This window comes from Crocuta crocuta, unplaced genomic scaffold (assembly GCF_008692635.1).
Source record: "Crocuta crocuta isolate KB4526 unplaced genomic scaffold, BGI_CrCroc_1.0 scaffold149, whole genome shotgun sequence".
Lineage (NCBI taxonomy): Eukaryota > Metazoa > Chordata > Mammalia > Carnivora > Hyaenidae > Crocuta > Crocuta crocuta.
This window is the reverse complement of record NW_027551561.1, coordinates 6,156,723-6,174,334: the sequence shown is the minus strand read 5'-3', so window position 1 is coordinate 6,174,334 and position 17,612 is coordinate 6,156,723. Positions and strand designations below refer to the sequence as shown.

Sequence of the window (17,612 nt, the reverse complement as noted above, 5' to 3'; positions counted from 1 at the left end):
CCAGAATTTTTTTTAAAAAAAAAAAAAAAAAAAAAAGCCTAGGGAGGGGCACCTGAGTAGCTCCGTCACTGAAGCTTCTGACTCCAGCTTGGGTCATGATCTCATGCTTTGTGAGTTCGAGCCCCACATCAGGATTTCTGCTGTCAACGCGGAGCCCGCTTCATGTGTTATGTCCCCCTCTCACTCTGCCCCTCCCCTGCTTGTGCACTCTCTTTCCCAAAAAAATAAACTTAAAAAAAACCCCAAAAACCGAAAAATAAATAAAAATTAAAGCGCCATCATGAACAGAGATTTTTTTTTTGTTCTTTTTTTGATTTTTAATTTTATTTAAATCCAAGTTACTTAACATATACTGTAATAATAGTTTCAGGAGTAGAAGTTAGGGATTTATCAAATACATCTAACACCCAGTGCTCATCCCAGCAAGTGCCCTCCTTCATGCCCATCGCCCACTTAGCCCATCCTCCGCACCACACCTCTCCGGCAACTGTTGGTTTGTTTTCTCTGTATTGAAGAGTCCCTATAGTTTGCCTCCCTCTCTGTTTTTATCCTAATTTTCCTTCCCTTTCCTGAACAGAGATTTTTAAAAGCCAACAACTGAAGGTATTTTGGGTCATGCTCAGGTTATCTAGATTTCTATTTCAAAGAAAGAAAAACAGGAGTATTTAAAACAANTGGAAACTAATTTGACAATAAACTATTTGTAAAAAAAAAAAAAAACTCAAAAAAATGAAAAAAAAATAAAACAAATGTAGAGAGATGTTTAGAGTAGCACTGTTTATAACAGGAAAGAAGAAAAGACAGAAACAAATCGATTGTTCACTAATGGGCAAACGGCTGAAAAATGGTGGCTCACGCACATACTGTAAAGTATTCTGCAGGCATGTGAAAGAATTACGCACACACACAGAAACATGTATACGTGAATGCGTGTATGTGTGTATGCTTAGAAAGATGTTCACTTTGTGTTAAATAAAAAAGGAAGTTGCAGAATACTATATAAAGTATGATTACCTATTAACCTGCTACATGTACAATTTATTTTTTCCAGCTTTATTGAGGTATAACTGGTAAAATTCTAAGATATTTAAAGCGTACAACATGCTGATTTGATACACGTTTACACTGTGACAGGATTTACCCCATCAAGTTAATGAACACATCCATCATGTCACATATTTACAGCCCTGCTTTTGGGGAGAACATTAAATCATTAAATGCAGAACTTTCAGTTCTACTCTTAGCAAATGTCAATTACACAATACAGTGTTCCCAATTGTAGTCACCGTGTTATACAACAGACCCTCAGACCTTATTCATCCTACCTGCCGGCAACGTTTACTAAGCTTTATTAACTCCGATTCCTAGTATCCTGGGGACACCGAAGTCAATATTAGCTCCTGCTAATGGAGTGCTCCGGCGATGAAAATACTGAGACAGATACGCCTAGGGGAACATTTCATTTACAAATATGTTTATATCCATACAATCAGCCAACAGATGGCGTCTCTCTGGCCTCCACCGCCTGAAGACAGGCCCAGAAAGAGCAGTGGGGGTTCCGGAAGGGGGGCCCTGGTCCTGCAGAGGTGCCAACACGGACAAGTCCTTTCGCTTCTGTTTTCTCTTGTATTTTGTGAAATGGAGGTTTGAGGGATAAACTTCAAGGTAGCCGTTCCGAGTCTACACCACACCTGGCCGACTGCTGACACAGTATCTTCACCCTTAAAACCCTGCTCCCGTTCTCCGGTTTTTTCCTACTCACAGCTTTGTTCAAGCTACTTCAAGTAAACCTCTGCTTATAAACATGTACTTATCTTAACAACAACAACTCCTCTCTTCCTTCTCCTAGACGCGTCCCATTTTTCTCCGAAGACAAAAGGCACAACATTTCACACTGTTCTATCCCTTCCTCTATACTCTGTGAGCCAAACTCCAACCACCGTCAAGGTTGACAAACATTAAGAAGGGCGCTAATGGTATGTTTCACAGTGGGATTAGGCAAAACAAAAAACTAGTGTAATTAAGTACCCAAAAGTGTCCTTTAGACTCTCCACCCTATTTTTTCGTTAAGTGCCATTATTCAATAAAAAATAAGCTTATTTTTAGATTATGGCTTCATATGTGAAATGGGAGAGAGAGAATGCTAACCACTGGGCCATGAAATCACAAATAATGACTGTAGTATGTAGTACAGTGCATAGGACAGCATGGCATACAGCCTAGCATGGCAGCTGCTATTACTACTCAATTTTTTTAAATGTTTATTTTTGAGAGAGATACTGCAAGTGGGGGTGGGGCAGAGAGCTAGGGAGGCAGAGGATCTGAAGCGGGTTCTGTGTTGACAGCAGAGAGCCTGATGCAGGGGCTTGAACCCATGAACTCTGAGATCATGACCTGAAGTCAGATGCTCAACCAACTGAGCCACCCAGGTGCCCCTACTCAATAGATTTTTGAAAAATATTTATCTATTTTTGAGACAAAGAGAGAGTGAGTGAGTGTAGGGGAGGGGCAGAGAGAGAGAGAGAGAGAGAGGGAGAGAGAATCCCAAGCAGGCTCAGCTTGGTCAGCACAGCACAGAGCCCTACGCAGGCTCGAACCCACCAACTGTGAGATCATGACCTGAGCCCCTGAGCTGAACTCAAGAGTCAGAAGCTTAACTGACTGAGCCACCCAGGGGACCCTCAATATATATATGTATAGTTTTTAAGTTTCTTTCTTTAGAGAGAGGAGGGGAGAGAGGGTGTGTGTGCTCATGAGCCAAGGAGGGGCAGAGAGAGGGAGAGAGAATCCCAAGCAGGCTCTGCACTGCCAGGGGCTGGAACCCATGAACCAGTCGTGACCTGAGCCGAAGTCAGGTGCTCAACGGACCGAGCCACCCAGGTGTCCCACTACTCAGTATTTTTCATCCCTATTCTGTTTACCAGTATTGGGTGAGTATTGTTTTCTGCTAGTTTTACATACAGAAGTTCAGTTTTTTATGAGCTGTAAAGAGACTATACTCACAGTAAGTTGCATTAAAGAAATTCATATGGAAGTTCTGAACCTCTTCCGATTTTAAAAAGACAACAATAAAAGAGAGGCATTCTCGGTGTGCGTACGCTAGGGGCGCCCGACGCAGGCCCGCCTACCTTGTCATTGAATATGCGCAGACTGTCTAAGGTGTGCAGGTTCTGCTCCAGGAGCGCGGAGCCTGCTGAGTACAAGCTCACCTCGTCGAGCTGGAGCACGGCCACCGCCACCCAGAAGAGGGCTTTGTGCAGAGGGGAGTCCTGGCAAAGGCCACGCGTCCCAGATTAGTGAGATGAACTCCAGAACGGTCTCGATCAAAACACATTGCAGTATAAAACAAGGCACATTCACGCCCAAAGTACGCACGCTTTGTCCTTGGGGGGAGGGACAGGTACGGGTGAGCCCGCTTCTCCCGCACGTGGGCAGCTAGAGACGTGGCTGCCCGGCCTGGGAACCTGAACCCTCCTTTCGTTTCTCCCTGTTCTTTGATTCCAAACTCTGGTGGCCAACCCTCGTTAATCCTTGCAAAGTAGTCTCTTCAGTATCTGCTATGGCCAATGACTCTGTCCTTCGCCAACCTTCTCTACTGGAAATGTGGATTCTTTTCCGCCTCTGGTCTTGCCCTGCTCCAATCGGCAGTGCCCACCGCACCCAGAAGAGCCCTTCTAAGCCTGCCTTTTGTCGTATTACTTATCTGCTCGCGAACGTACAGGCACATTTCCAAACTCCTTTCTGGAGAATCTTGAATGTTAGATTAGTTCTATCCAAACTTTACAATCCTCCCTCCCTCCACTCTCCTGCAGTTTCTCCATACTAGAATGTTCTGCCCACCATCCTTCGTCGTCCCAGCACGCTGGTATGACCCTTCTGCTGCATGGTTGGCCGAACAAGGCTTTTTCCCCTTCTCTACACTAACTCCTGCTGTCTCTTTAACTTTAGTGTAGATTCTATCCTTTTAATTTTCTTGTCGCCCGTACCTCCTGCTGTTATGAATCAAAGATACTGATTTCGGGGAGCCCTTATTTAGCAGTGTGGCATGTGGGAAAATACACCCTTTAGGGTGAGGCAGCCTTGGAAGAGAATCATGGTTCTGTCTTACTAGGTATGTGACCTTGGGCAAGTCACTTAGGCCTTCTGAGCCTCGTTTTAACTTAGAAGATGAGGATGAGAGAGCCATTTTGTGTACTTCAGGATTAGATGATACGTCTGTAGAACGTACGACTAATGGGAGGAGAACATGGGTATTGCTTCTGTGTAACCTCCCTCAAATCTCACATATCTCTGTACTCAGTTCATACAGGCACACCACCTTAGGACTGGGAAATAACGCTCTGCCGTCACCTAGTCTAGTTTATTCATTTTATCGATGTGGAAATAGGATGTCCAGATACGTGGAGCGGCCTGCTCCAGGTCACGAAGCCGGGATAAGCTCAGCCCGTCCTCAATTGGTGGTCGGATCCTTTGATTTCTTTAGCCTCCAAACTCCTTTGATGATAAGGTACACTTCACCCAGCTTTACATTTCTCCCTGGTAATGACCGTGACCTACTATCTTACTTATTTTATTATCTCCTCACTCCCCCAACTCCCACACTCGCCCCAGGATGTAGCTCCATGAGGGCCGGGAATTGGTATTGGTTTTGTTCGGGTCCCACATCTCTAGCATCTAAAATGGTACTTGGCACATAGCAGGTGCTCAAAGCACTTTTCAGACAAAAGAGTTCAGAGTCTACACCTGTCTTCCTTTAGGCACCGATGAGATGAAAACTTACAAGCACGTGAGAACATCCTCTGCATCCTTACTTCCTCTAGTGTAAATTCCACAAACAACTAAATTTAAAGACAGGAAGCTCTGCTTTAACTATCGCCTCTTCTTTGTAACTTCTTCTCAGCCCAACTTATTTCCTGAACTCTGACACAAAATAAAACACCATTTAACACCAATGCCCAAGCTGAAGGGGCTGGTTCTGTGCAGTAATTACCTTATTGAGGAGCGGCTGTAATTTGGTTAGCGCTATTACTGTGGCTTCTATCAGAACTTGACTGTTGTAAGTATCAGGTCCTTTTAAGCAACTCTCAAGTGCCTTTTAGGGAAACAGAATTTTAAATTTTACTTTCATTGAAATAAAACATGAACTCCTAAACTGAATCTCAGAATCAGTTCAGGAACAATTCCTTGGTTAATAAGTGCGAGAATGATTTCCAATGCTGTGGTATTCTTGGTAGCTAGATCATTTGGGTTTTCATTTCTAAATATTTCTATATTATATTCCAATACAATATGTTGTGCAATATTATGTTATTACAAATTACGTAATTTTACAGAAGGCGATTTCTACCATATAGTTAAATGCTTTGAAAACTGATAAAAATACTAAGCGGATTAGCAAAAGAGACAATACATATTTTCTCTTAAGGTATCTTCTTCAGAAAGGTTTCTTCACTTCAAAGAATTGCAGTGAAGAAAATAACCAAATCCACTGTTTAAAGGTTTAAAGGTTTAACAAGCAACATGCAGGAGCACCTGGGTGGCTCAGTCAGTCAAGCATCTGACTCTTGATTTCAGCTCAGGGCATGATCTCATGGTTCACAGGTTCAAGACCCGTGTTGGGCTCTACGCTGACAGTGTGAAGCCTGCTTGGGCTTCTCTCTCTCTGCCCCTCCCACTCTCTCTCTCTCAAAATAAATAAATAAACATTAAAAAAATTTAAAAAACAAAACACAAAAAACCAAGCAACAGGCAAGGCATTTTATCATCTTCAAATTTAGATGCCCCTGAGAAAAGTGCAAGCCACACTTCCCAACTTGAGAAACACAGATATTTGGAGGAGGGAGAGACATGTACCTTGCTAAGAATACGGATAATCTGCTTTATCTGCCCGTGAGACACACGCTTGCTAATACAGCCAAAGACAACAAGAGCTCGCGGTTGCAGGGACGGATTATATTGGAATGCGAATCTGCAATGAAAAGACCCAAAAAGCCTATTAAAACCTTTGTGTGTGTACATACTATATAATCAGTTAAAATGTCGATTATGCAGTAATGCTGACCTTTTCAACAATACCCGTAAGTTATACAACTTAAATTTATTTGGGACATACCTCTGAGCTAGTTCTGTCCACTGGTCCAGCCACTTGCAAGTTGGAATATCTCTCATGCATGCCTTAAAAAAAGGATACTCTAAATAGACTTATGCACATAAATGTGTACTAATCATTAAATAATGCTTATTATACTGTCATTAAATAAGGGATACATATATCTATATTACCAATAAACACCGTCCATGGGAGTGTTTTTATTTAAGCAGTAAGCATAAAATAGCAGAACTAGTATTTCTTCTTTACAGTCCTAGTGGATTAAAAACATAACCTTAGTTTCTTATCGTTTTGCCTAATGTACCTCCATGATCTCCAACAAAGCTTCTGTGACTGTTTCCAAGGAGGTCAAAGCAAATGTCTCCCTCTCATAGGAGCCGGGAGAGAACGACCTGTCCCGGTAACTCGAGCGGAAGGCGATGACGGCAGCCGACTTGACTTTGCTAATGCCAAACAGCAAGTAAAACTTGGGTAAGGAGAACTCCGTCAAGCTGAGTCTCAAAACTTGCTTGGTCTCTTCTGTAAAAGAGAAAACGAACAAGTGAAGACTTTAACGATGCTAACTTTCTCAAGTGCCAAATTTCACTCGGAATTTAAAGAAGTTGAGTATCGGATCAAAATTACATAACCGTGCTTCCTACAGCATCTAGACACATGATCCCGATGCCCACTGCTTTAGCTCCACTTCTCTACACATGCCAGCTAGCACTGCCACCCCATCAACTGGGCTGAGGAGCTTCTGGGATAGCTACCAGATTCGACCGGACAAACATACACACACACAGTCCTGGCTAGAGTGTGAAATGGAATGAAATTAACATAATAATGAGTAAGATACTTTATGCCAACCAGGCTATGTATGTAGAGTGGAGAGGGGAATCACAACACACCAAGTACTTTCTGGGAACTCACCACTAAAATGCAGCTGTGAGCAAGTACACAGGGAGTGAATGATATTAATGACCAGTCCGTGCGTGGAAGCTCTGAGGGAGAGCGGCCCCGTGGCTACTAAGAAAGTGACGACGTGGAAGAGGTAGGGGAGATGAGCGGCCACATCAAGGGAATTGTTGAAGGACAGCATCAGCATGTAGCGTGCTAGGATGGCGATATCGTCCCACATGAGATGTTGTTCTAAGGTGGGAGTTGGAGACAAGCACGTCTTGTCAATTATTTTGCACATCCTTCCAATAACCTGTAAAGAAATAGAATTTTAAGAGACGTAGGGGCTTTAAAAAAAAAAAAAAAGCTTTATCACAAAAAATGCCAGTTTAATTCTAAAATGACTGGTTACCATACCCAAAACCTCCTGGTAATAAAAACAGACACACCATGCCACGGTCCAGAAGGCAGAGGAAAAATTGATTACCTTGCTCGAAACCAATTTCACATTTCCAGAAGCCAAAGCTACAGCAGTATCTGCCATCACCTCGGCTTTTATTGATCCCAAGCCACCTGTTGCACTGGTTTTGATGAAACTGTCTAGAACGACGTCAAGGAGATCTGTAATCTAGTGGAAGGGGGAGAAATAATGTGTTTTAGCCATTCATTCTGCCAACTTAATTTTTAATTTAAAAATACTGCAAGCAGCGGCCCAATCAACATGAAACTTCTACCGTCCCCGAGGCCTCCAAAATACTGGGTTTTACTTAGAGACCTGTCAGTAAATGTAATTTACCATTAAATATCCAAAGGGATATTCACTCAACTCCTTCAGAGACAAAGAGAGTGTCATGCAAAAATTTTAAATTTCCACGTGTATTATTTTCATCCATTAGCAAAGCACCTCTGTTGTCTCCTAAGACAGTAATGTGTGGTTAACATAAGATACAATTATTTTAAGATATAGGAAATGCTATCAAGCACTGAGATGTTTTATAGAGCTCTAAAACCAGCTCCAAAGCCATTTCAAATTATTTGGAGGATTCGCAGCATTTTTTGAGTAAGGGGATTGCTTAAGTGATTACTTTGAAGAAATGCTGTGCGTAATTCTTGTCAGATAAAAAGAAAAACATTACACTGTATTCTATATTTTAATACTGGTGTTCTTGTGAGAGAACTACACGTGAAAGCAAGTGTCCTAAATAACACCAACTGACAAACATCTACCGACACCTCTGGGGTGAAAGGTACTAGAATGTGTTACACAGCACTGTTTACTAGAAACAACACTGGATTTTTACGGTTGAATTCTATAGAGTTAGGTCATGGAAAAGAGTACTAAAATAACTAGTTTTTTTTTTCTGGCTCTGAAACATGCATTAGACATCTACAATTCTGAACCGGATCAAGAATCAGGTGAGAGAGAGAGAGAGGGAGGGAGGGAGGAAGGGAAGGAGAGGAATGAATCATGCCTCTTGAAAGAGGGGACTGTCTTTCCTACAGCTTTATCCCTAATGCCTAGCACAAGGTTCTGCATGAAGGGGGTACTGGATTAATATCTGCATCACGGAGGTACTAGACATTTAAATATTTTAGCAAACTCAATACCTGCCCAAGGCTCCCCCAGATTTTGGCTTGAATAGATGGGTACATCTGTTTCTCATTTATAGTCATTGTTATGAGCTTATCGAGAATGGCGGTAACTCTTTGTCGTTTGGCATCATCATTGTGCTTACAAAAACGGACGAGGTTGGACAGCCAGGGAGTCATGTATTCCAAACAGAGATGTTTCAGTTCAATACCTGGGGAAAAATACACTATTAGCATAGAGGGCCCGTGAAAATGACATCAATGATAAAAATAAGGGATTGGGAGAAAGCAGGTAAAAGGTAAAGATCATTACCTAGGTGATGGCCTGGACAAAACAGATTTGGCCAACATGTTAAAGAGAGAGATGAGGAGAACAAGCCATGAAGAAAGTAATCTGAAAAGCCAATTGACAATGTTTGAAAGAGTTTGTCTTATTTTTCTCCCCCTTAATAACTTCTCTTTTAGCTAAAATTTTTATTAAGTTTTATTGTAATTGTAAAAGGAGTATGTGGCAATCCTAGAAAGTTAAGTAAAAGGAGAGTATCACCACAAAAATGAAGCTGAGATTAATCTCCCTCTCCCCAGGCTTTCAAAGCTATGTAGAGATGAGGTACATTATGTGTGCACAGGCACATAAAACCCATCCCACGTCTGCCACAAAAATGGCGACTATGCTGTACATGTAGTAGGTTTTGAATATTTTCTTCACCACATGTTATACTGAGATTACTATTCATCATTAAAAATTCTCCAAAAACATTTTTGAACTATTTTGAGATAACTTCAGACTTAGGAAAAGACCAACAAACTCCTCCATATAGCTTTATCTAGAGCCCTCCAAATTTTTTTTTTTTTTTTTTTTTAAATCGTGGTAAAATATACATGGCATAAAACTCGCCATCTTTAAGTGCACAGCTCAGCGGCCTTACGTACATCATTGTACAACTATCTCTGGTCTCCATTGCCAGAATTTGTTCATCTTCTCAAACTGAAATTCTGTACCAAAACATTCTTAATGATTTCATATTATTCCACCACATGGAAATCTGACAATTTAATTAGTTCTTTATTGTTTGCCCTTTAGACTGTTCCACTGTTTTGCTATTATAAATAATGTTATGTGAAGTTCCAAAGTAGGCAAAATAAATCTATGGCAGTAGAGGTCCTAAGAGTGGCTACTCTTTGTGAGGGGATGGTACCGACTGAGAGGAGACTTCTAGATGCTGGAAATGTCCTGTATCTTGATCTGGGTGATGATTTTGTGATGTATTCACATGTAAAAGGTCATCAAGCTGTTCACTTAAGATTTGGGCACATGAATGGTAGGACAGGCCTCAATTTTAAAAACGTAAATAAGAAGAAATGCTATAATAAACACCTGAACCTTAATTCCTTAGGACAAATTCTAAGAGATGGGACCATGAGGCCAAAAGGTACGAACATTTCCTAAGAGTCTTGATATCTATGTCCCAACAGCTTTCTCAAAAAACTGCCCCTGGTCACAAGTCCACAGACTGCCAACACTGAATTAAAATGAACAAGATCCTTTGCCAATTTGATAACTGAACGTTATCTTACTATTCTTTGTTTGTATTTCTTTGATTTTATTAGTGAATTTCTTAAACTACACTCTTTTTTAGCACGACCTGCATGCTACTGTTGTCGATCTGTTTCTTATTAATCTGTAAGAACTCTTCATGATTAAAAGTATTAATCTTTTCTCATATTTGCTACAAGCCTATTTCCTGGTTTTTTATTATCTTTTACTGGTGTTTCTGTTTTGGAAATAGAGATGTTTTGAAGTTTTATGTGGTCATTTATGTTCACCTATTCCTTGGTTTCCATCTACCATTTTTTTCCTTCAGAAGTTCTTCATCACCCAGAAAGCTGTTAAATATTCTTCTTTTTTAATGGTTCCAGTTTTTACATAATTTTTAAAGTTTATTTATTTATTTATTTAGAGAGAGAGAGAGAAGGGGAGGGGCAAGGGGGGGGAGAGCGAGCGAGCGAGCGAGAGAGAGAGAGAGAGAGAGAAGTAATCCCAGGCAGGCTCCACACTGGCAGTACAGAGCCCGACATGGGGTTCAAACCCACAAACCATGAGATCGTGACCTGAACCGAAATGAAGAGTTGGGTGCTTAACTGACTGAGCCACTCAGGCACACCCCCATGGTTCCAGTTTTTATATTTAATTCTTCAACATAACTAGAACTTATTCTGGTATCCTGTAGTTTAGGGTGAAGATTGAGACCCACTTTAGTGCATCTCCCCATCTCAGTGCTTACATGATTTAGCCTCCCCCCATCAGTTTGTGATGCTTCTTTCTCAATCTGTTTCCCTTAAACTGATCTGATGGCTGACTCTTGAACACCTCCCAGTAAGTGTCCAGATGTCTGCAACACCAAGTGTCTCTCAGGTTCTTTCAATACTTTCTTACCTAGTCTTGACCTTTCAGGTGAAATTTATAATCGTTTTCAGGTCTGCCCCTTCTTAATCCTTAAATCCTGTAGCTGTTTTGGTGGGATTGCACTGAATTTATCATAATCTGGGAACAACTGTTTATCCAGGAACACAATATGCTTCTTCACTCACTCAAATCTTTTTTTATAATACTAATATTTCTTAAAAAGGCTTTATGCTTTTCTTGTCAGTCTTAACACATTCTCTTCCTAAAGTTATATTCCTATATCTCTTATTAAGTAAATACATATAGTGATCTTGTCTTGATGAATTGTCAAAGTTTTCAATGACCTGAGAAATCAAGAAATAGGTTTGAATGCAGAAAAAAAGTCTATGTATTATGGAGAGAGAAAGGGAGGAAAATGTTGGGAAATAAACTGGAAGAAAAGCAACATGTATACTAATACAGGGTATGACAATGAGTGAGTGGAAAGAGTGGATGTGAAATTTATAAGACTTATTAAAATTAAAAAAAAAATCTTTATTATGGGGGGGAGGGTAGACAGAGAGGGGCACACAGAATTTAAAGCAGGCTCCAGACTCCAAGATGTCAGCACAGAGCCTGATGTGGGGCTCAAACCCACGAACTGGGAGGTCATGACTTGAGCTGAAGTTGGACACAACCGAATAAGCCACCCAGGCGCCCCGTAAGACTTATTTTTTCTTTAATGTTTTATTTATTTTTGAGAGAGACAGAGAGACAGAGAGACAGACAGCGTGAGCAGGGGAGGGTCAGAAAGAGAGGGAGACACAGACTCTGAAGCAGGCTCCAAGCTCTGAGCTAGTGTCAGCACAGAGCCCGACGTGAGGCTTGAACCCACGAACCGTGAGATCATGACCTGAGCCCAAGTCAGACGTTCAACCAACTGAGCCACCCAGGTACCCCGCCCCTGTAAGACTTATTAAGTCAGGAGTTGACTATGTATTCTGTGCCACTGTGTTTTCCAGGACTGTACATGAACACTAAAATCACAGCTGAAAGACAACCTGAAGGAAAGAGAACAGGACTCTTTCTTTAAAATGAAGGGGATGACATGGACGCCTCCCTCATTTGGAACAATCAGCTAAGAAGGCAAATCCTGAAGCCAATTAAACCGGAGCCAGGCAAAGACTACTCTGTACGTGGCTCCAGAGACATGGAAGGTATCAGAATCTCGCCACCCTGCGTTTATGGCCAGAATTCTGGCAGATTCCTCAAGGTTGTCTACCAGGCAGTGCTGGAGAGTTCCCTCAGGTAGGTGTCGATGAAAAATGAGAAAAGGTAAAAAACTAAAAATAAAAATCAATGATGATTTCACTGGCAAATTCTGCAATGAAAGGGTTTTCTTGGACTCTTCTTAGAATCGTTGTTAGTATTACAGAAAATTATTACTTACTAGATTTGCTAAATCCAGAAATACACTCTTCCAAAAATTCTAAGGTGAGATGTGGCTCGTTGGCTGCCAGGGTCTTACTAATAGAGACAATAAAGAGGGTGTTGTTGGCAGGGATGCATAAACCTGACGTCTCTAGTAACTGGCCCTCGATTTTCAAATTAAAGGTACAAGTTAAGGCACAGAGAAGATTATAGGCAGCTGACCTAGGAGAAAACACAAATGCAGTTGTTTAAAACTTATTTTTTCTTATAATTCCAATTTTTTTCCACAACATACAACTTACAATTCTATCGCAGAGCATAATCAACTATTTTTAAATTTTACGACCTATTAGGGACCAGATGTTATGATTCTCTGGTAAACACAAAATACCCCTTGATCATTTATGGGCTCCTTTTAAGGGAAGTTCTTGATATAACCAGAAGAGCACTACAAGGTTCCTGTGACAGGTAAGTATAAGACCATCCTAAAAGAGATTTCACTGGGATATAAAGTAGGCAGGATTTATGGCCCTAAGGTGGATCAACAGAAACAAGTAGAATAAGACTCCTCATATATTCAGTGAAGCGCCAAACTCAAGTTGTGGCTTCCCTCCCATCAGATTCATTTATAATGGGGGTCCTAAGAAGAGAAACGAGATGGCCCCTCATCCAATTAAAATGTGAAAATCTTTCATCAGCACTACTAAATTTCTTTCTGGGTGTCCTACAATACATACTACAAACTGGGGGGTCAAAAACCAATTTAATATAATTAAGTCCCCCCATTTTTCCTTCCATCACACATCACCACTGAAGACAAAATAAATATATCCAGGTTCCATTAGAAACAAAACCTCTCTTCTAACTGTCGGAAAATATACTTAAGCAAATTAGGAGACAGGTCAAAAAGCTCACACTCCATTTTCAAATTTTCATTTCCTCCCCCTATCCAGCAAGAGAAATAGTTTGCTCAGTAAATTTCAGGTGTTCCTGACCTATGAACTTTCATCATGCTACTATATAAACGCAACAACCATATGGGGAGGGAAAGGCACTGAAATTTGAATCAGCCTAAAGGCTTCTTCTCTGGAATGACCTGCTTCAGCAAAAAGCAGAAGCTGTCAGCTCACTTTATTTCAGAAGAGAATGCAGGTTCATTCAAGCTCATAACTGTGAGAAGATGTTAGCATTCTTCAATGAGGAACTCTGATTTAGAAATTAAAGGCAGACTTTGTAGCTCTGTTTTCCTAAAATGAGAATGTTCATATTGTTTCTAAGTTTATGTATCTCTTACTAATTCCTAGGAATTCAGAGTTCTATTATTTTGACACTGACTTTATTCTTGTACATTTTCAGCAGCTACAAAGAATGGGGCCTTCTCAGACTGGGGGTAGGTGTCACGGGCTCCCTGCAGATAATGAAAGGTAAGCATACACACAGCTTTATGTATAGTTTCTGAGAGTTCGTGGACTCCAAAAGCCCCATCTAGGTAAAGAAATTTTGATTTTCCCCCCTCTTTATTTAAGAATCAGGAATCCTAAAAGGCCCACTTATAAAACTTGGCTGTAATATACCCTAGGAAGATTTTCTGGAGCTAAGAATTTACATCTGTAAAAATCCTGACAGTCCCAAGGAACCTGGGACAAAGAATTATCCTACCATGAAAAGCAGAGGGGAGAAAGGAGGGAAAAAGTGCAAAGAGACACGGGCGGGGGGTGGGGGTGGGGGCCCAGGCGACGGTCATACTTACTGAGCCCAAACTGTTTGGTAGATGCTAAAATAGACCGCTGCACATCCTATTTGTTAAACCTTTGCAGGTATATAATAGGGAAGGCACTGTTACCTTTATTTTGAAAATGAGGAAACTAGAGCTCAGGGTACTTTAGGAGCTTGCCCAAAGTCATACATAGTACAGGTCTAGACTTAAACCAAATCTACTGACCCATGGGCCATGCCGGTCCTCATTCATGTTCAGATTGTTAAGCCTAAACAGAGCCGATTATACTCGGTCAGATGACATCTGTATTAGTCTTAGGACGTCTTTCCGAAGTTTTACAAAGTCACACAGGTGGAGAGTATGCAGAGTTACTGTTTGAGTTCTTGAACATTAAGCCCTCCTTTGTCAAACAATGATAATCTAATTTGACTGTGAGGAAACTTAATAGTGATACACTTTTGAACAGGGGAAAACACACTTAGAAGATTTAGAGGACAAGGAACTTAGAAGCAGACTTTTTTTAAAAAGAGGCTTTTTTTGGGGGGGGGGGAAAAAAACCCAAGCAACAAAACTGCTATGTGGTCTGTCTCAGATGAAAGTTTCCTGGAGAAAGACCATATACTGGTTTGGTGTGAATCACCCCGTTCAGAAGTCCGCAGTCCACGTGGGCAGCCCGCAAGCTGATGAGGTCACGCCGGCTCCCCACACAACATACCTTACAGTTTAGAGTATTAAGGTAAAGGTGGTTTTAAAAGCTTATTAAGCAGATTCATTCTAAAAGCAACAAACCCTGAATAAAGCTGAATTAAAAAAAAAAAAAAACCTACCGTAAACTAGGGTCCGAGCTGCCTAAATTAAGTAATGCAATATTAAGCAGTGTCCCAGGGACATCTTTGGGCCGAATCTTGGTGTGCTGGGGGATGGAGTCGGGCTGCGACAGCTCCCAGCGCGTCCGGATGTGAATGATGGACTGGACGATGGCTTCGCACTCCTGGTGCATGAAGGTGAGCGGGGTGCCCTGGTTTGCAATGGTTAAGGTAAACTGGTTCTCGTCCACCAGGCAGATCTCCTCAATTTCTGAAGCGTAATAGATGTCATTCAGAAAGACCGACTGCCCCAGGACCTTTGTTCGCTCTGCTGAGGTTACTTGAACAGCAGTAGAACCAACCTGGGAAGTGATGGTGAGGGAGGGTGGGGTGAAGAAGCATTAAATCCCATTCTACAGAGTTGTAAGAGGATCCATAAACCGACAGACCAAACAGATACCATGTCTGCCATTGAAGGAAGAGTTCCCACCACTATATATTCAAATGGGTTCAATAGTTATTGTGATAAATGATCTTGAGGGACCAAAAACATTAAAAAATTTTTTTTGTTTTTAAAAAGGTCAAGAATCCTATGGACAATTATGGATTTTACCTTGATTCATGCCTCCCACTCTGCAAAGAGCATGCAATAATCCGAAGAATCCTCACTTGGTAACTTCCACCCTCCACACATTCCCACCCCTTGGCAAACTGCCCTCTCCACAGCACCGCCTGCTTCTACTCCGACCCAGAATATAATTAAGCGTACGCCTCTCGCTGCTTCCAGAGGACCTCCCTGAAGATCGAGAGCTTGGCATCCTTCACCTGGACTTAGTGGTTTAAGACGCAACTACGAGGACACTTCAGGGAGGCCAGCATGGCCTGGTTAGCCAAGACAGCTAAGAAGCCAGTCACCTAACAGGGGGTGACACTTACTTTAATAGAGACCTTGGTGTCTTTGTGCGCCAGCTTGAGAGCATTGTGGAACACCTTCAGGTCCTCTTCTAAGGCCAGTGTGGCAGCGGGGAGCTTCTGTTGCTCGTGCTCTATGTGCTCAGCCAGCTTCCCAGGACAGTCTATGAAAATGAGCCTCTTGCTGCCTTTGAGGCCCGTGAGCAGCCGCTCGTGGTACTTGGTGTACTCCCTGACCCAGGAGTTACAGTTATAGATGTAGACTGCAGAGACGTTGTCGTAAGCAAAGCCAGGAAAAACAACAAACCACTTGGAGAGGAAGTCCGTTTTAAAGCGATTGCTAGGCCCGGTGTGAGTAAGGTCCACTACGATTTCATATGGCTTTGCATAATATGGCTTTAAGGTCAGCAAGACGTGGTAAATCAGCAAATCACCATTGATCTGACCAGTTTTAAACCTAAGGCAGGTGACCAAAAGAGGGCACAGATGGTTAAGAGGGTTCTGAATAAATATTAGATGCTACTAATCTATTCCATTCTTTTAATTTTCTGATTAGCTTTCTAGTGAAAACTAATATAAAACAATTATATAAAGTCTAAGTCGTACTTAGATTTTTTGTTTTTTAGACGTTGGGAAGAAAGGCTGAAGCAAAACGGAAGAGACAAGTCTCCAATTCAAAAACTTCTGAGCAACAACAAACTTGCACACCGCAGACAAGCGGGGGAAGGCAGTGAACACTGGCTGGCTGCCTCAAGGCCCGAGGAACTTCCCAGGTGAACTGCCTGGGGGGGGAATGACCCCCTGGGGTCCCGGAGTGATCTGGACGGCTTTGGTCAATTTGTTCACCCCACCTAGACCACGGTGGTTCAGCGATGATCATGACTCAAATCAGGACAATTAGGGCCAAAGAGGCCCAGTTCAAAGACTTTGGCTTTAGTTGGGAATTGAGACAACTTCTTTCCTGGTGTTTATAAACGAGAGGAACACACTGCCCTGGGAGCTGTTAGCTCATATCTTGACATATGAAGGAAAAGCCTGCTAAAAATTGAAGAAATGGAGCAGAGAGACGAAGGGAGAGACTGGGGCCCCAGCCGTTTCACTAGGGTCCTAGATAAGCCCTCTCCTGAGATCACATGTATCCCTGGACTCTTCAGTTGTGTCAGCCAATAAATTCCTTTTTTTTTTTTTTTTGATTAAGCCACATTAGGTCATAGGTCGCTTACAAATCAAAAGAATGCTGACCAGTGTGAGAACAGCCAAGGCAAAGACCACCATAAAGCCCTGAAGAACACACTACTAGACCTGCAAATGAGAATAGCATTAACTTGGCCCAAAGTTCTATCCTTGATGACGCTGGTAGTGCGAGGCTCTGATCCTTACTTACCTCAGAGTTTAAAAAAAAAAAACAAATCTTGTTGGAAGCAAATAAGATAAAAATATAAGTTAAATGACTTTAAAATAATTTTTTGAGAGAGAGAAAGGGAGAGAATGCATGAGCAGGGGGAGGGGTAGAGGGAGAGGATCTCAAGCCGGCCCGATGCCAAGTGCACAGGGCCCGACACAGGGCTTGATCCCAAGAGCCTGAGATCATGACCTGAACCAAAATCGAGTCGGATGCTCAAATGACGGAGCCACCCGGGCGCCCCAAAATAAAATATTTTAAGATGAAAGAAAAGGTATGAGGTCGTACATAACCACTTATCAAATGAATAGCAGAGAAAAAGTTCAGAAGAGGGAGATATGAACACAAACTGGGTAGCCAGTGAAAGCAACACAGAGGAT

The 17,612-nt window shown here is 41.8% G+C and overlaps 1 protein-coding gene across 1 annotated transcript in view; it reads right to left on the bottom strand.

Annotated features, from left to right (window-relative positions):
* Positions 1–17,612, bottom strand: part of NF1 (neurofibromin 1) — a 200,939-nt gene that overhangs the window by 25,568 nt on the left and 157,759 nt on the right. Inside the window, 11 exon segments of the mRNA XM_077749858.1 lie at positions 3,129–3,269; positions 4,991–5,092; positions 5,854–5,968; positions 6,113–6,174; positions 6,414–6,628; positions 7,022–7,301; positions 7,476–7,616; positions 8,597–8,790; positions 12,415–12,617; positions 14,940–15,280; positions 15,855–16,287. Coding sequence (XP_077605984.1) covers positions 3,129–3,269; positions 4,991–5,092; positions 5,854–5,968; positions 6,113–6,174; positions 6,414–6,628; positions 7,022–7,301; positions 7,476–7,616; positions 8,597–8,790; positions 12,415–12,617; positions 14,940–15,280; positions 15,855–16,287 — 2,227 coding nt within the window.